The sequence below is a fragment of the Macrosteles quadrilineatus genome, unplaced genomic scaffold (assembly GCF_028750875.1).
Source record: "Macrosteles quadrilineatus isolate MER2022 unplaced genomic scaffold, UCM_ALF_1.0 Scaffold_8__2_contigs__length_117827958, whole genome shotgun sequence".
Classification (NCBI taxonomy): Eukaryota; Metazoa; Arthropoda; class Insecta; order Hemiptera; family Cicadellidae; genus Macrosteles; species Macrosteles quadrilineatus.
Window position 1 is genome coordinate 40911949 of NW_026542601.1, and position 24571 is coordinate 40936519.

The 24571-nt window shown below is 34.8% G+C and overlaps 2 protein-coding genes across 2 annotated transcripts in view; both read left to right on the top strand.

Moving 5' to 3' along the window:
* Positions 1–23329, top strand: part of LOC129000339 (uncharacterized) — a 31537-nt gene extending 8208 nt beyond the window's left edge. Inside the window, exons 3-7 of the mRNA XM_054427302.1 lie at positions 14234–14646; positions 14858–14891; positions 17084–17499; positions 18140–18173; positions 23088–23329. Coding sequence (XP_054283277.1) covers positions 14242–14646; positions 14858–14891; positions 17084–17499; positions 18140–18173; positions 23088–23329 — 1131 coding nt within the window. The 5' untranslated portion in view covers positions 14234–14241. The remainder of the gene's footprint in view (positions 1–14233; positions 14647–14857; positions 14892–17083; positions 17500–18139; positions 18174–23087) is intronic.
* A 920-nt stretch (positions 23330–24249) lies between these two features.
* The window catches only part of LOC128999251 (uncharacterized), a 132755-nt gene continuing 132433 nt past the window's right edge, over positions 24250–24571 (top strand). Inside the window, exon 1 of the mRNA XM_054425650.1 lies at positions 24250–24362. The gene's annotated coding sequence lies outside the window, so the exon portion shown is untranslated. The remainder of the gene's footprint in view (positions 24363–24571) is intronic.

Below are 24571 nucleotides of genomic sequence, written 5' to 3' on the forward strand. Positions count from 1 at the left end.
TCAAAATAGCAATGGAAACAATGGAAGCCATTGGAGTTTATTGGTGTACAGTAAAATCTATAATACTTTTCGTCACTATGACAGTGTATATGGTTTAAATGAAAAATATGCTAAACTTTTATCAACAAATGTGAAAATGGATGCTTCCTTCAAGTCAGTTGAAACATCCCAACAAAAACCAAACTTTGAATGTGGTTTACACGTTATAGTTAATGCGAAATTAATAATAAATCAAATTGTAAACAATAAGTATGTTCATATGGAAGTAAAAAAAAAAAAAAAAAAAAAAAAAAACTCTTTACCCCAATCCCCAAAAAAATAACACCCACTTTGAAATCAAAGAAGTAAATGACTGTAAAAATCTTGAAGAACAGAAAATATCCTCAGGAGAAGAAAGTACATCCAGTCCAATCCTCAAAAAAAACGAATCAATTTCATAAGATCCCTTATGAAAAAGTTTATATATGGCCATATAAAATTTTTTTTATCTGGTTATATTTGGTTTTGGACCAAATATAACCAGATATGATCATATATGGAATCCCCCATATATGGAAATTTTTTAATAAAAAATATATAAATAAATAAAAAAATTACAATTAAACATATTTTCACATTAAATCTTATAAACTATGCATTAAAACCAAAATACAAATTTTTAATTTGAAAATTTCAAAACAAAATTTTCAAGTATCCGACTGGGATTCGAACCCGGGACTCCAGCGTGGGAGTCTACCCCTTTGACCACTACACCACAACCGCTTTATATCAGATGTCTTTACAAAACCCATTACGAATAAGAGAAGCTGTATTTGGTCTCGTAAAACAAGATTTTCTTAGACATTTTATGTCATTTGAAGAATTTTATTATTAATATAGCCTAACTACGTGACATAGATATTTGCAGCTGTTTGATAGCAAAGGTACAATAAATTAATTATTAATATAATATTCTCTTTATTTAGGCCTACTACACTTACAATTTTAAAATTATACGTCAGTTTTAAGATTTTGTTGCGTTATAATAAAATTGTACAATAGATGTATGTACAGGATTTTGTCATCTGGGTTCAAATCTGGATACTTTATTACTTTACTACTAATTACTTTAAATGAGAAATGCCTATATTATCTGCCCCCCACTGTACCACATTTCAACTCAATCAGTTCAGTAGTTTGTGCTTCCGAGAGCAACAAGAAAATACACAAACTCACAAACTTTAAGATTTATAGTATTATATATATTATAAGAAGTGTTTGGGAGTCCAGTTACAAAATCCAAATGTGGCAACTATTCCTTATAATAATTCCAGTTATTGTCAAAAACTCATTTATACATGAGCATAAATGGAAAATTATTATTCCGTATATGAGTAATTTAATTCCATACCTGGGAGTCATATATGGCCATATAAAGACCATGATTCCATATATGGAGGATATTTATGGCCATATATGGGCAATAATTTCATATATAGAAAACATGTATGGCCATATATGGACAATCATTTCATATATAGAAAACATGTATGGCCATATATGGCCAATAATTCCATATATAGACTACATATATGACCATATATGGACACCACCATATATGGATACAACCACATCTGGCCATATCTGCTTCCATATATGTCCATAAAAAACCATATATGGCTTTATGAAACCATATATGGAATTTTGATATGGCCATATATGGCCAGAAATTACTTTTTTATAGGGGATTAACAAACCTATAATAAAATTAAGACCAAAATCTACAAAAGTGATAAACCAAACTTCATTCAAAAACAGATTTTCAATACTTGGATCAAATGAAGTAGAAATTACTAGCACAAATATAACAAATATTAATGGAAATACAAAAAAAGTAAATAATCTTAATAAAAACTCAACTCCTATAACCAATGAAACTGAATCACATAAAAAATCAAAAAAAAGGAAAACATTTTAGTACAGTATTAAAAGATAAAACCAAATTCTTACCAGATTGTCAAGCTAAAATTAAAAATAACGTACCAAACAACAATGAAGACGAAACGGAAAATCATGTTGATGTACTGAATTCTTCTACTAGTATGATAAAAAACAAAAAGATTGAAAACATTGAAAATAACCATACTCGCAAAGAGAAAACGAAATTGAATTCTATCTCATTAATAAAAAATAAAATAAGAATTTTATCAGACAGTCATGGAAGAAGCATAAGAAACTTGCTAAACAAACATATTAAACATGACGAATCATTTGAAGTTTATAGTTCTGTAACACTAAATAATGGAAAAATGGTCCAAATTTTAAGTAATGAAAATAGTTTTGACTATAATAAAAATAGTATAGATAAAAATGATTTTATAATAATTATGTGTGGAACAAATGACATTTGCTTAGAATTAAATATTGATGAATTTTTCAAAAACATTTAAGAAAGAATAAGAAGATTATCTTACACAAATGTTTGTATTATTGGCCTACCTTGGAGATACGATTCCCCAATGCTGAACAAAAAAATATCCTACTAATATTATAAATGAGAAAGTTTGGATGTATGGATGTATGGATGTGTGGATGTATGTTTGTGACAAGTGAACACGAAAAATACTGGTCGGATTGGGCTGAAATTTGGCATGATGATAGCTCACATTCCCGATTAACATATAGGCATATTCTTAATTCAAAAATCCTTTCGGGCTCCGCCCCAGTGGCTCTGGAGTTTCCCATGTTAACCTTATGAGAAATGGAATTATTGAATCTTAACAGCTGTTTCAATTAAACAAGTTGGTTCTATTCTATGATGTTCAATAGCATTAAAGTTACAAGGATTACCAACAGGGTGCAGCACTATTATTTCTTTTACATTTATGACAACAGCTAATTTGCAACCAAAAGGTGAGTGAGCGTAGCGAACGAACTTCAACCTGGAGGCGAGTTAGCGTAGCGAACGAGCTAACCTGAAGGCAAGTGAGCGCAGCGAACGAGCTCCAACCTAAAGGTGAGTGAGCGTAGCGAACGAGCTCCAACCTAAAGGTGAGTGAGCGTAGTGAACGAGCTCCAACCTAAAGGTGAGTGAGCGTAGCGAACAAACCTCAACCAGGACGTGATTGAGCCATGCGAACGAGATAATCTTGAAAATTAAGAAGTTAAACGGGGCAAAGCCCGCGGGTCAACAATAAATGAAACGCTATATGAATTGACTATTTTACATGAACATACAAATTTCATAAGTTGTTCACATATCTCACGCTCCTTTTACGCAAACCACGGACTCCACTTCAATAGAAAGGGTAAATTAGAGCTTACCAAATTAATAACCAATTATATCTATAACAATAAATTTGAATCAGTTATCAAACAAATTCCTGTTAGAAAAACCGAAAGAAATTATTTTTTTTGAGAAATGTCAAAACAAAAGACACATAGTTTAACAAATATCAGCATTAAAAACCAAGTTGTACAGACAAATTCTAGTAATCTTAAAGTTATGCATCAAAATATTAATGGTTTATTAGGAAAAAACTCATTCTCACTGAGCATCACTTAAAAGAAAATGAGATAACTGTATTGTTATTAAATGGATATATCTATGCATCATCGTATTGCCGAGATAACGTACAAAAAGGCGGAGTATGTATATTTGTTAAAGAAACCATCAAATTTATAGAACTAAATGTTAAATGTTACAGCATTGAAACTGAATGTGAACTCACAGCAATTAAAATACTAAATGCACAAAATGCCTTAACAATAATTGGTGTTTATAGACCTCCAACCAACAACTTTGATATATTTTTTAGACAATTTGTAAACTGTTTACAAGACATAAATAATTTAAAGCATAATACACTGATTGCTGGAGATTTCAATATAGACTACTGTTCAAGTAAAAGTGAAAAAAGAACTTGCTTATATCATGTCAAGCTTTTGATTAATCGATACCATATTATCATACACTCGTGAATTCAAAAATTCAAAATCAAGGATCGACAATATATTTACAAATAATGAACCAAAAAATGTAAACGCCTATGTAATTATCACAGCTATCTCAGACCACCCCATGGTGGTCTGACCCATGGTGGACCATTCAAATAGCTATAATAATAAAAAAAGATTCTGTCGTAGACACCAGGAACTAGAGGAGGAACGTACAGTGATACCGAATAAACCTATGTTTTGTTCTAATTTTGATAAATTTTATGAAGACAATGAGACCTGGAGCACCTACTTGGTAAGAATAGACAATTTCTTTGACTTAAATGTGATCACATCAGAAGTAAAGAAAAGGCAGTATCTGATAATTTTTTTAACACCTAAAGTATTCCAAGATCTAAGGATTAGCCTAAGCCCATCTAACGCAGAAGATAAAAGTTATAACTAGGTGGCGTTCGCAGAGGCATCCACAAAATTGAGCGGAGTCATCAAGGGTTCATATGCATGCATGCATGCGTTGCGGGTCTAAAGTAGCATCTTTGACTTTAATACCACTTCTGTATCCAATAGTCAATTGTAGCATTTTTACTCTTTAGGGAGTAAAAATCGTTTTTAGCCTCTATGGAGTAAAAATCAGCTGTTGTCAACTCAGTTGTAAATTTCTATTGTAAATAATTGCATGTATCGAAATATGTATCAATTCTTGCTTCGTAATCATTTTAACCTACAGTCTACAGTCTCTCCCCATAGCATTTTAGCATTGCAGATACATTAATCCATTCCCACGCTCAACACTGCTCACCTTTAGGCCTACTACTTCCTTCACCACCCCCTACTTCGTGGACCTGTTTCCCTCTCTTCCCATAGAATTTTAGGATTGCAAATACATTAATGTAATTGCCAAATACAGTTCCCTTCCCACACTCTGCATTGCAAACCTTACTACTTCCTTCACCATTTCCTACGTCATAGAACTGTTTCCTTTCCTTCTCATAGCATTTAAGTATTAGTTACATATATCTATCTGCCCAAACGGTCCCCCCACTCGCACTGCCAAATGAGACAATAGGGAGTTTCCCTCCCTTCCCAAAAGATTTGAGGAATGCAGATACCTTATTCTAATCTCATAAACAGTTCCCACACTCCGGACTGCTCACCTTTACTACTTCCTTTACCACTTCCTACGTTGTGGGGCCTGTTCCTTCCATTCTCATAGCATTTTAGGATTGAAGATACATTAATCTAACTGTCACAGATGGTTCTCACACTATGCTCATACTTTACTGCTTCCTAAGCCACTTCCTACATCGTGGACCTGTTTTCATCACTTCCCATAGAATTTTAGTATTTTAGATACGTTAATCTAATCCCCACACTCTGAACTGCTAGCCTTTACTACTTCCTTCACTTCTTCTTACGTCGCGGACCTGTTGCCCTCTTTTTCCATAGAATTTTAAGATTGTAGATACCTTAATCTAATCGTCATAAACAGTTCCCACACTCCGGACTGCTCGCGTTTACTACATCCTTCACCACTGCCTACGTCTCGGACCTGTTTCTCTCCCTTCCCAAAGAATTTTAGGAATGCAGATACCTAAATATAATCGTCATAAACAGTTCCCACACTCCGGACTGCTCACGTTTACTACTTCCTTCACCAGTTCCTACGTCATGGACCTGTTTCCCTCCCATCCCATTGCATATTAGGGTTGCAGATACCTTAATCTAATCGTTATAAAAAGTCCCCACACTCCGGACTCTTCGCCTTTACTAATTCCTTCACCACTTCCTACGTCACGGACCTGTTTACCTCCCTTCCCTTAGCATCATTGGATTGCAAATACCTTATTCCAATGATCATACAGATACCACACTCCGAACATCTCGCCTTTACTACTTCCTTCACCATTTCCTACATCACGGACCTTTTTCGTTCCCTTTCCATAGCATTATAGGATTGCAGGTACCTTAATCTAATCTAATCGTCATAAACAGTTCCCACACTCCAGACTACTCGCCTTTACTACTTCCTTCACCACTTTCTACGTCGCTGACCCGTTTTCCTCCCTTCCCATCGAATTGTAGGAATGCATATACCTAAATTTAATCGTCATAACCAGTTTCCACGCTCCAGACTGCTCACCTTTACTACTTCCTTTACTACTTCCTTCACTACTTCCTCCGTCACGGACCTCAAGCTAGTGTCGTCATTTGATTAGATTTATGATCCATACCGTTTCTGTTCTAATATCTGTGGAATAATGCTATCAGCTATTTCTTTATCTACTGCATTCAAGCAAGAGTCAACAGCTGATCATATGTCTTTGTTTATGGGTCAAATATTGCTTCCATAAGGATTACATTTAAACTTTGAGACCCAGTGGGGCGGATTCCTGAGAGACTTTTTTAACGCCATATAGATGTTGGCACTCACCGATATGGTCTTTATCACCATGCACAATTTGAAAACGATTGATTCAGCCGTCTAGGAGGAGTTTGCGTATTACGAAATGCATAAGAGTCGACGTATAAGAGCTTCGCTCGCTCCGCTCAATGAATTGTGTGAAATTTTACAAATACTAGTGGCTTGTAGGGGCAGTATCCCCTATGTATATATTGTAGTAATTATTTTGTACAAATTATTAGTCCCATGGGTTACCCTACCTTGATTAGGCTATCGTTTAACATTATTGTATATTATAATATGTATAATAGTTATTACATACCTGCATAATGCATTTTGAGGTCTGCTCTGTTAAAAATAAAAATTACAAAGGATTTTTCATGCGGTGTGTTTATAGTATAAACTTTCTAATCATAATACAACTAAGGATAATTTTCAATGATAATCTTCATGACTATTAATTAAATGTATATACATTTCTTTGAATATAGACAAATTCACTTAGATAAAATACATGGAGATAAATTTTTCAAATAAATGCCAATTTTTGTGAAAATTTTCATTGTAAACTTAAACGGCATATTAGGATCTGTGGATATTAGTATTATTTTTGGCATGGAAAGTACGTTTCCTTTGCCTACTCCAGTAATTACTACTAACTTTACACTTTTTCCAATAATACCTAACACAACCAATCGTACTCCATTAACTAATCCAGACCCTAGCTTCATATTTCTAATGAGCATCACTATTGAACCAACTTTTAAAACTAATTTGTGTGGTGGCATTCCAGATCGTGCAATTAAATTAATATAGTCAATTGGTAGGTTCAACCTCTCTTAAGGGTTAGTATACATATTACAGTGCATATTACATATTACCATATGCTTTAAATATAGTTAAACCACATGTTTTAATGTAAACAAAGCAAACATGACCTAGATTCCAATGTTATTTAAATGTGAATTATTTTATTCTGTCACAACCTTTTGGTGCATAATTAAGAAAAATGAATAATTTTCCCCAAAATTTCATGCCCAGACCTTTAAAATGAGACCCCTCCCAGCTTTCTACGCCCTCCGGTTCGCTCACAATTTCATTGTAAAATTTTGGGCTTACGGAATTAGATATATAGATTACTTAAGCCTAAGGGTAGTATTATCGCGGAGCAACACAAGTTTTCTAAACAAGTCCAGAAACCTTGGGAATCTGTAGGTAGGTTTTTCAGTTCCCACACTCCGGACTGCTCACGTTTACTACTTCCTTCACTAGTTCCTACGTCATGGACCTGTTTCCCTCCCATCCCATTGCATATTAGGGTTGCAGATACCTTAATCTAATCGTTATAAAAAGTCCCCACACTCCGGACTCTTCGCCTTTACTAATTCCTTCACCACTTCCTACGTCACGGACCTGTTTACCTCCCTTCCCTTAGCATCATTGGATTGCAAATACCTTATTCCAATGATCATACAGATACCACACTCCGAACATCTCGCCTTTACTACTTCCTTCACCATTTCCTACATCACGGACCTTTTTCGTTCCCTTTCCATAGCATTATAGGATTGCAGGTACCTTAATCTAATCTAATCGTCATAAACAGTTCCCACACTCCAGACTACTCGCCTTTACTACTTCCTTCACCACTTTCTACGTCGCTGACCCGTTTTCCTCCCTTCCCATCGAATTGTAGGAATGCATATACCTAAATTTAATCGTCATAACCAGTTTCCACGCTCCAGACTACTCACCTTTACTACTTCCTTTACTACTTCCTTCACTACTTCCTCCGTCACGGACCTCAAGCTAGTGTCGTCATTTGATTAGATTTATGATCCATACCGTTTCTGTTCTAATATCTGTGGAATAATGCTATCAGCTATTTCTTTATCTACTGCATTCAAGCAAGAGTCAACAGCTGATCATATGTCTTTGTTTATGGGTCAAATATTGCTTCCATAAGGATTACATTTAAACTTTGAGACCCAGTGGGGCGGATTCCTGAGAGACTTTTTTAACGCCATATAGATGTTGGCACTCACCGATATGGTCTTTATCACCATGCACAATTTGAAAACGATTGATTCAGCCGTCTAGGAGGAGTTTGCGTATTACGAAATGCATAAGAGTCGACGTATAAGAGCTTCGCTCGCTTCGCTCGCTTCGCTCGCTCCGCTCAATGAATTGTGTGAAATTTTACAAATACTACTTAAGCCTAAGGGTAGTATTATCGCGGAGCAACACAAGTTTTTTAAACAAGTCCAGAAACCTTGGGAATCTGTAGGTAGTTTTTCCAAGACCTAAAAAACTTAGCCAGCAAATGTGATTGCAAATGACCAAAATTTTACACGTCGACAACTGACGTCCACTTGCGACAGCAGTTTATTTCAGGACTTTATGATGGAAAGTTGTTGTCAAAATTAATGGAAACTCGTTAAAATAAAGTTTTAACCAATGTCTTGAAATAGCTAGTAACTTTGAACAAATCAAAAGTGAAACAGCAAGAATCCAAGAATCAAATTCGTGTTCAATAGTGGAAGAACAATTTCAGATTCAAGGAAGAACGCTGGGTATTCGCAAGGAAGAAATGTAGTACCTAAGCTTGTTTTAGGTGAGGAGGAAACCATCACATTAGTACCTGCGAAAGTCCTACAGACATAAAGTGTTGGAATTGCCTAAGAAAGGAAAGTCCCAGCAAAGTTTGTTGGAGAAAGAATGAAAACATATGACAAGCTGACGACGCTACGCCAGATAATGGATATGACGATGAGGGTGAGTGTCAAAATCCACCGTTCATGTCTATGTTATCCATTGTGGATAGGCAGAAGAAATGTAGTAAATTTACTAAACTCTCTGATAGTGCATATCAACCAGAAGTGGTCAACAGGCCGAGGAAAATTATGTTAGAGTGCACCGTTGACGACAAGAGTAACTCTTTTGAGTTGGATACTGGTGCTGCTATCAGTACCTTTGCGTACCTTTGCATCTGTTTAGAAAATATTTTCCAGAAAAGATTCTCAATAGAACAAGAATAAGGTTAGGAACATATACAGGAGAAATAATTCGCCCCTTAGGTTTTGCAACGGTCAAAATTTGTCATAATGATCAAATATCTGTGGGCAACCTTTATGTTATTCGGGGAAATGTTGACAGGGTTTTTGGATGAGAATGGTTGAAACTATTCATCATTGAGCTTCAGAAGGATCACTCAAGTAAGCAGGATGGAAACGCAGTGGGATACAACAAGTCATTGACAGGAGGCCGGTGCCACGATAGGAATGGATCTAAACACCAGGCGCTAGACCAGATAATCATAGAGGCCGAGGCTCGATCGGCCGCCAAGAGACAGGCGAGAGCTGAGGCCAGAGGAATCAGGATGAGGGAACTAGAAGGTCATCAGCCGTACAGCGAATATTACTTTAAAAACTACGATATATACTCCACTCCAAAATAGGGTAGGTACCAAACATCCCAGAACTAGCTCTGTCACCAATACTAGATCTCAGCTATGCTCAAAGAACAGCTACAACTCGTCAAATTGTACTTCTGAGGACTCTCTGGAGGAAGTCAACAGCATACAAGTTGTCAGGATGGATCTAAGGGAATGTGAGGAGAAGTTCCGTAAGGCTATGGTTGCCAAGACACAACTGGACAGTGAGAGAAGGCTATACTACCGTATCAGGTGGATATGTCAAAGGAAAAATACGAGGATTTGGAGAAACAACATATTCAGTTGTTGAAACAACACAAAAATACCTACCGACAGTTTGAACACATCAAAAGGAGAAAGAACAAACTACAGGAAGATCTGGAAGTATTAGGAGCTCAGTTTGTGGAGTTGTTGCAATTGATTCAGGATAAGGGTCTTGTGGTTGTAGAGGGTGAAGAGGATGATGGTGAGGGTGAGTTCAAAAAACCGAGGACCAAACCCCTGAAGAAGGCTGGAGAGGAACTAGCAGACGTCCTATAACATAGATATGGGTCTGTAGACATTCAGTTGAAGCGGTTTAGCGGTTTGTAGAAGAATGTAATGGGTTGTTGGATGAGCTACGAGGACTCACACTAGAGTTAAAGGAGGAGAGAGCTTCACGAGTTCTACACTGATGACCAGGACGATATACAACAAAACATTTTTTTAAAGAGCTGAGGAAAACTCAGTCTTATGTAGAGGAGCTAGAGAGAATACCTTCAGAGAAGGCTGTGAAGATTAATTTTATGGGGGAAGATTTGTTCTGTCTTTAAATAGACCATTGAGTTTTAATATGTATCAGCTGACTTATTTGATTGTTTTTTTATCTATATACATACCTGTTATATCTATATCTATATAGATATATATTTAAATAAATATATATATATATTTATATCTATACCTGTTATATCTGTATCTATATACATACCTGTATATATAACAAGTATGGTTGTGATGAGGGCTACTACTATATTAATAATTGGAAACATTATAACAACATTAAGTACCCTTTTAAATTCATTTTAATTAAGAAACATTAATTAAAATGAATTTAAAAGGATACTTAATGTTGTTATAATGTTTGCAATTATTAATAACTGTATATATATAAATACGTGAGCAGTTTTCTTTTCACAGTCATAACTCTATAACGGCTTGGCGGATTTTAACGTTTGATGTGTCAAATTAAAGGTATTTTCACGTAGATGTGCAAATACGTATCAGAGTATTGAGAAAGGGCATCAATTAGTACAGTTAGGGGTAAAGTTAGGGAACGGCGGTGCTATCTGTTGACATTATCAAACAATCAAGCTCAATTCCCTTTGTTTACAACTAAACATATGGACGTAGTTTGAAATAGTTTTTAAGTTTAACCACAGACTTCAGGACTTATTACTTCCAGAGCAAAGCCGGAATTTTATATTTTCATACATCTGTTAACTAAGTCTGGTTCATAAATAAAGATATTCCTAGCAAGACCTGCTAACAAATTGTTTGTAATAGTTGAATTTACTTACCTTACATCGTATTTTACTGAACTATCATGAAGCTTTGGTTACAGTTTGAAGTGATTAAGTGAATGTTTGAAAGTGATTATTCACAGTGAAGTTACCTATTACATTACCATATTATCATGTAATTTACTATGCGTATCAATATTACTTTGTAGTGTTTTCTGTTTAATGGTTAACTTTAGTATTTTATCTCAGTTTAAAATTAAATGCTACCAGTAAGACGAAGAACTGCGAGTGGCTGGAGGGAACCCAAAGTGACCACTTGCATCAACATCCCAATTTGATGGATACAAAGTGGCAGTACTGCCGTGGTGATACATCTAATCTCCGACAAATTAACGTTAAATTTGTACATTGTGGTGGCTTACATTTTAAGCAAGAAAAGACTGGATGAGACAGTTAAATTTTTACTCTTTGTTGCAATAAATGAAAGGTTCGTTTACCTCATTTGCAGAATTCATCATACTTTCAGGAACTTATTGTAAACTCCGAATCTGAAAAGAAAAACAGAGCTGTGAGGCTTGGATTTAGAAATTATCTGGATAAAATTAGTCAATTCAATTCCGCCTTTGCCATGGTCAGCTCTAAAGCTCATTTTGACGAGAGGGTCACACAGGGGATCCACAATTTTAAGATCCATGACACGTTTTACCACCGAGTAGGTAATCTAATTCCTCAAGAAGGTCATAATCCTAAATACGCACGGATCTATAAGTTCGACGTTGGAACCCAACAGCGCATGTAAAACAATTCAAACAAAAAATGCAATGAAAAAATATGTGAGAAATAGGGTTACAATGCCAACCCATTTGCCCAATTTTAAAAACTGTGGCAGAATTTTGTAGAGACGAGAGCTGCGAGGAGTTAGATTCTTATGTGCATGGTAAGAGACAAAAGAAGTAAACCGCGACTTCCCTCGCTACAATGATGCTACCTGTATATATGTCGCAGCTATTTTAAATCTGAAAACAGAGCACCACCTGGCCAAATAAATCTTTGTTTTATTTTCAAATACTAATAGTGTTAAACGTGAATCCGTTCTAGATGCGTTTAAATCCACTCTTATGTTCCCAACCGGTGACTTTGGTTGGGGCACCTAATTCAAACATGCCTAAAACAGAACATATCGTAGAAATAAATTAACTATGCTTTAGTACGTGTCGTACTGGTTGGCGCCAAGAGAGGGATTTAGTTTGCTACGTTAGGCCTGAAAAGCTCACTTTACAGTGTGTGGTTGATATCTACTTTCTTATAGAAGGCACCCGCCTACAGTACATAATAGATAACAAAAGCCGTATGAGAACGGATCTCTATTTAAATATTATTGTACCGTAGATTACTTTTATAATTTTTTACAACATAATATTTTTCATATTTCTATAATCAGTCATAGGAATTACTTTAGAGTGACTCTATGATTGAGGTTTTGCTGTTTATGTTTTTTCTTCTTCATTATTTTATTACAAGTTGCATTTTTGCTCGATTTCGAGCAACAGGTTATCTAGTTGGTATTAAAACAGGGTTTATGTAGTATTGTTAGCGAATTTCCCATATAGGGAATAAGCTATTACCGTAGTACTCATGGTAAGACCTGGACGCGGGACCGATTTTTTTTTTCGTTTTGAGGTCCCTAGAGGCCAAAAACACCATCCGTTCAAATTCATATATATATATATATATTTATATATATAAAATATATATATATATGTGTCCGTCAGCACGATAACTCGAGCAAAAATGATCCGATTTTGATGAAATTTGGTACAAACGTGTAAACCTACGTCTATTCGAACGAGTTCGCGATCCAGCATGATCGGACCATGGGAACGGGTGTTTACGGGGGGTTTTATGGGGTAAAAATAGGTTTTTCCCAATTTTGACCCAAAAAACATAAAATTTAGCAATTAATTTCCAAACCATTTTGTAGAGCTTCAAAAAACAAATAATTTAGTATATTGAAGCGTTATTATGCGCCTAATGGTTACGGAGAAAATTCAAAAAAATTGTAAATTTAAAATTCCCATGTTATTCTTATGGAGAATGAGTAAACTGTTGTAGTTTGCTTGTTTATGAACATATTTTGATCAAATTTGGAAAATGTTTTTATTTCTTACTAACTATTAACATTTTACGAAAAAAAAAACAGTTTTACCCTCCCTGATGCAGCAAACCTAAGTACTTGTTAAACTAATTCTATTTAAATCGGGAATAAATGTTATATTTTTAAGTAGACATTTCAGTGTAAATCCAATCAGTCAAATGGAAATTCGCTTAGTCTGCAGGTTTGCTGCGGCGGGGGTATTTTTATCTTTAAATAACTTACACAGTCCAATACAAACCTGATGGTTTTAGGTGTTTGAAATCAGTCCAATTTTTTTTTCACGTTATGTAATATGTGACTCACAAACAACATTTTTTTCATTTAGAATATTATGAGATTTTTTCTTGCATTTAAATTTGTATATAGGTTCTTTGAACGCGTTTCCATTTACAAAGAGAATATGATACAATATTTTTAATCTTCCCTTTAAAAAAGCTTAATTATTATATTTGAATCTATAAAACTGGAAATATTTAGTCTCTAGGTCACTATGTACAAAAGTTGTTTTTTCTTATTAAACCTAGTTATATATTACGTTAATTTCAATATCAAACCCAAAGCTTACAATGATGCTGGGCCCAATCAATAGTTGTATTAACAAGCATACCTAGTTCAAGTAAGCATATCTGTGTTTCAAACAATTCCCCTTAAATGTTACAAATAAAAATTCATTCATTGAGGCAGCGGCGGAGAATCTTGAATGCATATTTTAAACTGGATATGAATCCACAGTGAGTGTAGAAAAAAACCCCTGCTGATGTTTCACACATTATTAGCCTTTTATAACCCAATGATTGTTTTTACAGTTCAAGAAATGGTTTCGGCACATGAAGAATACAAAGTTGGTCTGCATGAAAACACCCTGACATTAGTGACAGTCTACAGATTACCGTCTAATTTGGTTCTGGAATGCTACAAAGCTTCTAAACAGGAAGATTCGACATTTTATTCGGTGTTCTCCGATGCAGGAAAAACCCACGCTGTAACTATTAAAATGTTTGATTGTTCGTCAAAAGATAATTTTTTCAAAATATTATTTGTTGAAAGAATCAAATTTGATGAAAATAATTGGGTGACTGTAGTAGGAAGTCGAAGATCGGAAAATGATGAATGGTGTTCTTACGGTATTACACCAAAAATAAAAAATTATGAGACAACAACACCATTTGATGCTTGGGTCTACTATGACTTCAAGCCTAAGGATGGCCATTGGAATGAGGTAAGGACTTAGTTTTTTGGATTAACGGGTTTCAGACCTCAATTAGGTAGTTAATACTTAGTAATATTACACTTGAACACGAGGAAAACTTAAAAAATCTTGCCAGCTTTACTAGTAGATCGAACTTTATGGTGAATGTCACCGTTGAAACACCTTGACGTCATTCATCTTGTATGTGTTTAAAGTGTTTCTTAATGGTGCGTTTTTTCAGATTTCTGCAGACGCACTTTACACATCGCTTGAAGGTAAGAAATTTGTTGTTTAATTTAAGTTGAATTGTGAGACAGACAAAGTTTAATTGAACTGTGAAAAAACAAATAACCACGACACATTTCATTAAAGTCGTTCGACTTCGAACGTTTTTTTTTTTTTTTTTTTTTTTTTTTTTTGTTTCAGAGGACCCAGAACGTACATATCCCACCATAACTCAATCCAGAGAAGTTTTAACGAAAACTATACTTTATCAATATAACCTTTGGGGCAAAAAAAAATTGAAAATGGAATTTAGGAGTAAAAGATTCTAAATAAACAATTAAGTTAAAACATTAAAAAACTACTATAATTCTTTGGCCATATTTAGTATATGTTTCAAAGACTGTTTATGAACAACTTAGATCAAATTTACAGTAGAGATGACTTCTAATATGTAGGGTGAAAGTATTTCCCGTATAAGCATCTTAATTTGTTTTCAACGTAATAATCAAACAGACCCCCTCCCCCTTTGATTCTTCAGTAGTAAAGATATACGGTAAATTGGTCTTGGCTTATACATCATGTCACGCTATTCCAGAAAAACAGAAGAATTTTGCCTAATCAAGATAAATAGGCAGGTGTAAAGTATGTAAAACATATCAACTACATATTTGACACAGTTTCAAAGTAATGTAACAGCAACAGCGGTAATGTGTAACAAATATCAAGCTTTGTATGAAATAAACCTCTATATATTTCATTGTTATTTTTATAATTATTCTGATCTTAACTAAGTTTAAACAATAGTAATTACGAGGGACAGATTTTTTAAAATACAATGTTTAATGGTATATAAATTATTTATAAAAACTAGGTTACAAAACTCTTCAGGGGGTGGGGATTTTAGTAGACTGTGAATCAAAAGATTTCTTTTAGGCCTAATGTAAAATTCAATAAAATAATTTGGAAACAATAACAATAACTTAATTTAGCCAGATTTTGATTCTGATTATTTTTTTCTTTCCTTTTGTTGATGTTAATGAAAAGGAGGTAGGTCTAGTCCCAAAATAGATGCTGATGAAGTCTATATTATTAATTAATAATTAAATGGAATTTTCTCAACAATCTTCTTTAAATAATCTTTCTTCTGGATAATAGGCATAATTCTTCTTTCTTTATTTCCCTTTAGTTTATAATTTGAATTACTTTTTAATTTAATTTAGCACAACTAAGTTAAAATATTAACTGATTATCTCTTCTTCATGGAAACCTTAACTGCACTGTTCATTGTTGACAATCATTTCTTTACTTTTTATGCGGTGGGGCACACGGAAGATTTCTCAGGTGCCGTTTGACACTTTGACGTCACTAACTGACTAACTGCTGACGTCACTAACTGCTGCGTCTGAAGAAACAGACAATTGTATAATTTGTCTATTATTAAATTAAACTGTCATAACCTAACCAAACTAACCAAACGTGCTGATAGTGAAAAAATCGAATGAAGGTTTACTAATCTAAAAAATAGTTTTGTTAATAAAATAAAATTATAAATGCCAAAATTCAATTTTTTAATTTTTCAATTATAAAATGAAACTGTCATAACCTAACCAAACCAACCAAACTTGCTGATATGAAAAAATTGTTGACAAAAAGCTAGTGCTTCCAGCGGGATTCGAACCCGGTACTTTAGGAAGGTACATCAGCCCGACACGCTATCCACTACACCACCGAGGCCGATAGCTCACCCGTATCGTTGCGGTAATGGTGTTCCCTCAAAGTGACGTCAGCAGTTATTGACAAACGGCACCTGAGAAATCTTCCGTGTGCCGTTTTGACTTTCTATGGGGTTCACACATTTAAAACATGTGTTGAAATTTGTTTGTAATCTTGAACCCAGCTACATGGTATTTTAATTGTAGAGGTAGTTTGTAATAATAATTTTGATAAGCCAATGAATAAATTATGATTAAATTATATATATGTCGAGACAATATGGTTTTACTAATATTAACACAGGTTATTTGGGGAAATCTAGGCAAATAAATTGTTAAAAATTTTTTATAAGATAAACATGACCAAATATTAAAAATATAAACAAAATTTAGTTTGGAATTTAATTAATGACGATATTTACAAACATTGGTTTTTGAGTCATTACATGTAATAGTGATAATTTATTATGGCTAGAGGTAGAAAATAAACATAAAAATACTAAGTGTTTCACATAAGTTTAACTTTTCAGTTACAGCCAAAAACATAAAAACATCCTATGATTTCCTGCCTGAAGCCGAACCAGTTGCAAGATATCTATCATTAGAGTCGAAATACACTTTGGAAGATTACAAGTTTCTGGAATGCTATTTAGAAAATGAACGACGACACGTTGGAGTTATAAAGTCTTCGAAAAATAAAGTTATAGTTTCAATAACAGGTTTTCCCTGCAAGTCGAATTCGGACTTGGATATAAAATCGTATATACATTTCGTATATAACAAAAGAGAGAGAGAAAATTACGTTACGATAGGAAGTCGTGAAACTGCCGAAGACCATTGGTTCTGCTACAATATGTGTTTGGATTGCCAAACACGGACGAGAAAACACAAGACTTACATCTTGGGATGTGAACCCGACATTGAAAATATTGTTAAGTGGTCACAGGTGAGTTTTAGGATAATGTTTAGGCACTCTATATCTAAGTCATACGGAGGATTTTTCCTTCTAAAATTCCCATATGTTTATCCTAAAATCGAGTGAAGCGTTGCGCTTTATGAATTCACAACAGTTATAAGCGACTCAATCATAGCCTCCTGGAGTACAAGGCCGTGGCGAGACCAAAGCGGCAACGTCGCAGTCTCGGCCTACCAACTACCACTACAGCTGTTGCACTATTCATAATGAAATTTCTGTTCAATGTTTAGGATTCTACGTTTGTTATAACTATCATTACCATGGTATAGCATCCGCGGCTGTGTGAATTGGCGCGTAGCTAGCGTGACCAGCGATGCCGCCGTGGCGTACATCCAGCCATGCACTCCACGTGCGGTGGGACCTTAATGCCATGGTCTTGTATTAGAGCACAGAAAACGTACTACTAGTACGTTTTCTGTGATTAGAGGCAGCTACCATTCCAACAGTATTGTAAGTGATGAGTACAGTATAACATTTTCTGTTTGAATGTTAATGTTGCAATACACTGAAGTCATGCTATTTATGTTACTCTATATTTTTGTTCTACATAACGCACTTTCCACTTGTTGATTTCCTTAAATTTGAGTCGTAACTAAAATGTGTTTTTCAGGCTGCCGTCCCTTGGAAACGAGTTGATGACACAAGTACGTGAGGAGAAACAATAATTTTATCAATATTTATTTCACTAATTACTTAATATATTGAGTAAAACATTTTTATAAAATAATCTTAAGCACCGTATTCAATAATTAAAATAACCTTTTGAAAGAAACAGTTCATGGTATCGTAAAATGGGTAACTAAAATCCTGTGGTAGGCCTAGTGTTGTACAATGAAACATTTTCAATATTCTCAAAAAGAGTTTAAGATTAATACATGTTGGAGATTCGCCAAGTAAAAGTACTGGTAGTAAAAGTTTAAGTAATATGTTTTGATCCGAATCGCTCGCCATATAAACCCATTATTAATGTTAAATATAGTTTTAATCTTTTAGTTGTAAGATAAACAAATTTTAGTGTGATTCTGTGGTAACTTACTATAAACAAATAGCTTTGGTTTAAGAAACATCGTTAAGTTTTAGGAATGTACTAACCTCATTGCGTTTAAATAAAAATAGTGAGTTTCATCTGAGATACTTCAGACGTGGATTACAATCAAATAAACTGTTTCATACAATTATGAAATATAAAACACCCTAGAATAGGCATAGAAACTCTTTACCCCTTGTATTTTTATGTCTTACCTTCACATCCTTAGGACGCTTTATTCCAGTCTGGAACTGTTCTCAAGCATTACTTCAGGCTACTCCAAGAGGGTCGCGGTGTTATCACATAGATTACAATCAAATGATTGATGGATTGAACCCGTGACCTCGGGCTCCGAAGCTCCGTGCTCATCGATTGGACCAGTTCTCTCGCCACCTCATGATAATACAATGAGTAAAACCAGTAAATAAAGAAGTAAATAAGGATGCTGTTAATAACCACAGTATAATAAAAATATCCACAAACTATCTTCCAATTGTTCAATACCAATACAGTCACCTAGTTAAAATCCGTCGTGGACCTGAAACCGGCTACAAATAATATCCATGCCGGTATAAGAACTGTGATGGAAGACATAACTTTCCTGTACTCTTCTATAGAGTTTAATGACCGGTCCAAAGCGACAATTACAAATAAAGATAACATATTTGCTAAATACACACCACAACATCACACTTGGTAGTTACACAATTATATATAGCCTGTAATTCTGTCAAACACAATGTTTTTGTATCATAATTGTTGTCGATTTTTAGCGAATTTCCCATATAGAGAATAAGCTATTACCGTAGTACTCATGGTAAGACCTGGACCCGGGACCGATTTATTTTTTTTTTCATTTTGAGGTCCCTAGAGGTTAAAAAACACCATCCGTTTAAATTCATATACCCGGCGGGGGTATTAAGTAGTTATATTGGCCTGAGCTACTTTGTAAAACTGTTGTTGTACTGAAAGACGCTCGGAAAAAGGCATTTCTATTTATTTATTTTTTTTAACCACAATACCACACTTGATAGATACACCACTACACCACACTTGCTATATACACCACAATACCACACTTGATAGATACACCACTACACCACACTTGCTATATACACCACAATACCACACTTGCTATATACACCACAATACCACACTTTATAGATACACCACTACACCACGCTTGCTATATACACCACAATACCACACTTGATAGATACACCACTACACCACACTTGTTATATACACCACAATACCACACTTGATAGATACACCACTAAACCACACTTGCTATACACAACAATACCACACTTTATAGATACACCACTACACCACACTTGCTATATACACCACAATACCACACTTGATAGATACACCACACTTACTATTTACACCACAAATACCACACTTGATAGATACACCACTACACCACTCTTGCTATATACACCACAAATACCACACTTGATAGATACACCACTACACCACACTTGCTATATACACCACAATACCACACTTGATAGATACACCACTACACCACACTTGCTATATACACCACAATACCACACTTGATAGATACACCACTACACCACACTTGTTATATACACCACAATACCACACTTGATAGATACACCACTACACCACACTTGCTATATACACCATAATACCACACTTGATAGATACACCACTACACCACACTAGTTATATACACCACAATACCACACTTGATAGATACACCACTACACCACACTTGCTATATACACCACAATACCACACTTGATAGATACACCACTACACCACACTTGCTATATACACCACAATACCACACTTGATAGATACACCACTACACCACACTTGTTATATACACCACAATACCACACTTGATAGATACACCACTACACCACACTTGCTATATACACCATAATACCACACTTGATAGATACACCACTACACCACACTAGTTATATACACCACAATACCACACTTGATAGATACACCACTACACCACACTTGCTATATACACCACAATACCACACTTGATAGATACACCACTACAACACACTTGCTATATACACCACAATACCACACTTGATAGATACACCACTACACCACACTAGTTATATACACCACAATACCACACTTGATAGATACACCACTACACCACACTTGCTATATACACCACAATACCACACTTGATAGATCCACCACTACACCACACTTGCTATATACACCACAATACCACACTTGATAGATACACCACTACACCACACTTGTTATATACACCACAATACCACAGTTGATAGATACATTACAATACCACACTTGGTATCTATGATTTTTTTATGAAAAAATCACAGTTTAAAAAATCTAAATAAAAAAATAAGACACCTGGAGATATCATGAATTAGTACCTACAAAAACAAATTTTCCCACTATAGCACTTTTGGTGTTGTCTATAGCCTATACACATCCACGTATACAGAAAGACACATACACGCACACACAATGACAAGCATAACTTCGAAAACCACTTTTTTGGTGTTATGGGGGCCCAAAACAGGGGTAAGGGTACACAGAAAGAACGATCACGGTCCAAAAAAACGAATTTTTAGGTTATGATGGCTTTTGAAAGCTATGACGTAGATGTATGACCATGTGTAAATGTTTCAATGAATATTCGATCAGGGTCCTCGTTATTCACGTTTGAAGTTTTAGTACACAGAGAAGTAACGATCAGGGTCACCAGCGAACAGAGAAGTATCAGTCATAGTCCAAATGACTCAATCAGCTGCTCAGCGCTCAAGTCACCAGTCGCACGAACCTAACCCTACTTTTAGTAGTGCAGTCACTCCAGTCAGTCTGATGTGTTGGTGTGTTGGTCTTATATGAGTGTTGGTTTATTTGCTTAACAGTGTTTTAAGATTATTTCTTGTGGCAATGAGGGATGAAGTGAGTGATGAAGGTGAAGATACAAGTGTTAGTGAGAGTGTCTCTATCAAAAAGCGGAAATATAGAAGTATGTTCGAAGCCTCTTAAAAACTTAGAAATTCAACCTACGAAACTGGCGTTGACTGTCACTGTTACTCGCTACAAATGTTTCGAAAATGTTTCACAAGAAGAGAGGGGTGCCTTAATTCGACATTTTAATGATTTAGCGGATAGGAATGCCCAAACTGCGTACTTATCAGGCATGGTTAGTGTTAAGACGATTAACCGTAGACGACCCAGGCAGGCTGAACAGGATGAAAAATTAAATAATTTTTCATATTCCTACAAAGTAAGAGTTAGTAGGGACACTTGCTTGGCAGAAGTGCCTGTTTGTTATAAGGGCTTTTTATCGATATTTGGTATTACAAACCGACGTCTTCAAACTATTAAAGATTCACTTGCATCAACTGGATTAGCACCTATTGATAAACGTGGCAAACACAAAAACAGGGGGAAAAACAAACTACCACAAGAAACGTACAATGCAATGGATGATTTTTTTAAATCCCTAAAGGGACGTAAAGCTCACTACAGTTTGAAAGATTCGAAAAAATTGTATCTTTCTGAGCACTTAAACTACAAAAAATTGTTGGAACTTTTTTTACAGAAAAACATTGGTATTGAAATTTCGTATTAAAAGTTTAGGCAATATGCTCAAAACAACTATAACTTTGCCTTCGGCCATCCTCGTTCTGACACATGCAGCACATGTGATGCTCAGAAAGCACAGGAGACAAACATTCAGACACTTAAATGTAATGCAACCGATTTGAATGAAATTAAAAAACTAGATGAGCAACTGAAAACTCTAAAAACTGAAATGGAGTTACATAAAAGAAAAGCAGACAGTTTCTATGCGGAAAAAAATCAGCTAGGAAGCGTGCAATGAAAATTAAAGAATTTGAAGCAATCACAATGGATTATGGCAAGAATCTTCCTATTCCAAATATATCTACAGGGGAAGTTTACTACAAACGACAACTTAGTTTTTATATGTTTAACATTCATATTCTTTCAAATGGCACATCTGTATTTTATACGTTTGACCAAACTATAGCTAAAAAGGGAAGTGATGATGTAGCTTTGCAGATGTACAGTTTTTTCATGAACATTCTAAGCCCTGATGTCCGAGAAATCCACATTTTTTGTGACTCGTGTGGAGGGCAAAATAAAAATAAGACTATTATAAAGTTTTTACACTATGTAACAGTAGTTCTGAAAAGGTTTGACAAGATCACAGTAACATACCCGATCAGAGGACACTCATACATGGAGTGTGACAAAAATGTCGGCCTCATAAATCAAAAAACCCTGCGGAAACACCAGAAGACTGGCGAAATGCAATCGCTAGCGCAAGAGTGAAGCCTAGTCCTTTTATTGTTGTGGATTGTAATAAGGAAATGTTTTATGCTTGGGGAAAGGCTTTGGCTACTAACTACCAAATGAAGTTCAACGCAGAAACCCGTCCTATCAAACAGATGATATTATTCAGATCTGAAAACACGCAGACAGTCCAGAATCGTGATACATACAATGGTGCTTTTAGCTCCACAGCTATCGTCAAGAAAGGACAAAAGAAGAATAATAAAAATGAACGACCACCTACAAGAAGTACAGCTTGAAAAAGCGTATGATGGACCGATTCCTTTGTCAAACGAGAAGATTAATGACCTTCAATCTTTAAAACGGTATTGCAGACAAGAAGCTCAGGATTTTATAAACTCACTTCACCACCAACGGCCAGGCAACGTTGGAGAAGATGACGAAGCAAGAAACAGTGATTTTTAAAGGTAAGATTAGGTATTGTTTAGTCTTTAGTAAAATCAGGAATGTATATTATTAGATTTAACAATATTTTGTTGTATTTCAGATTTAAGACTCGAGCAAAAGAAGACAAATAGTTCCCAAGCTTGTGCTTAGCAAGTTAACCTTCAAACATTAATAGGTCTTCTTGCAATAACTTTTATATAATTATTTCATTTGTATATTTCATTAAAAACAATTTTTATTTTATAATATTAAGTTAATGTTTCAATTTAACATTTTTAAGATTAAACTCTTTACTAAACTGGTTTTATTAATTTTATTCCATACTCAAATAGATTAAATCCAGAGTAATAACGATCAGAGTCCATGCCATGATACAATAAAACTTTTTTTGGGAGGTTTAATATGGAGCTACATTTCATAATGTACTTTACTTTTACAAACAGATAGTACTCCAAAGTAATACATATGCAAAAGTAAACTTAAAATTAATAGTTAAGAAAGTATAATGTTTTAAAATTTTAAAACGCCCTCCTGAAAAATATTGGTTTTTGGACTGTGATCGATCTTTCTGTGCACCCTTCGTATATATCCACTCAAAACTCAAACTCGACCATTTTGACGAAAACAATACTTTATCCGTATCCACCACACTATTCAATATTCTTAATTATAGGAGGGAAAGTAAAAACGTATAATTAATATTTATAACTCATTAATCTTTCTTACAGGTCTTGATGATGAAGACGTCATTAGTAATTATTACTACGAACTACAATATTATAATATTATAATTATGCATCTGTCCAAAACTGGCTTTATACTCAGAAATTCGCTTGGAACACATTTTTCACCCATAGTTTTAAAAGATTTGAATGACATTAAAAAAGTATACATGGGATTCTTTGAAGGAAAAAAAGAAACAAAGGGATATGATTACATTGATTGTGAAGATATATCGTGTATAGAACAGCTGACGAGAGATGACAAGAAAATTTGGCTCTTTTTTTACGAGTTTGGTCAAAGGGCATCGTACCGATACTCCTATATCGTGGTAAGTGTTACCTCTTACTCTTTTAGTTAGGACACCAAAGCACTTTTCATGCGTATAGAAATGGGAATATGAAAGGATGGAGAATGGAACGGTCATTGATTTGTCATTTTAGCAAATTTCTTAAATTGGGAATAGATACACTTGATTTTAGTATGATTCATATTGTTGATTTTGGAATATCACTATGCTATCTATTCCCAATTAAAGAA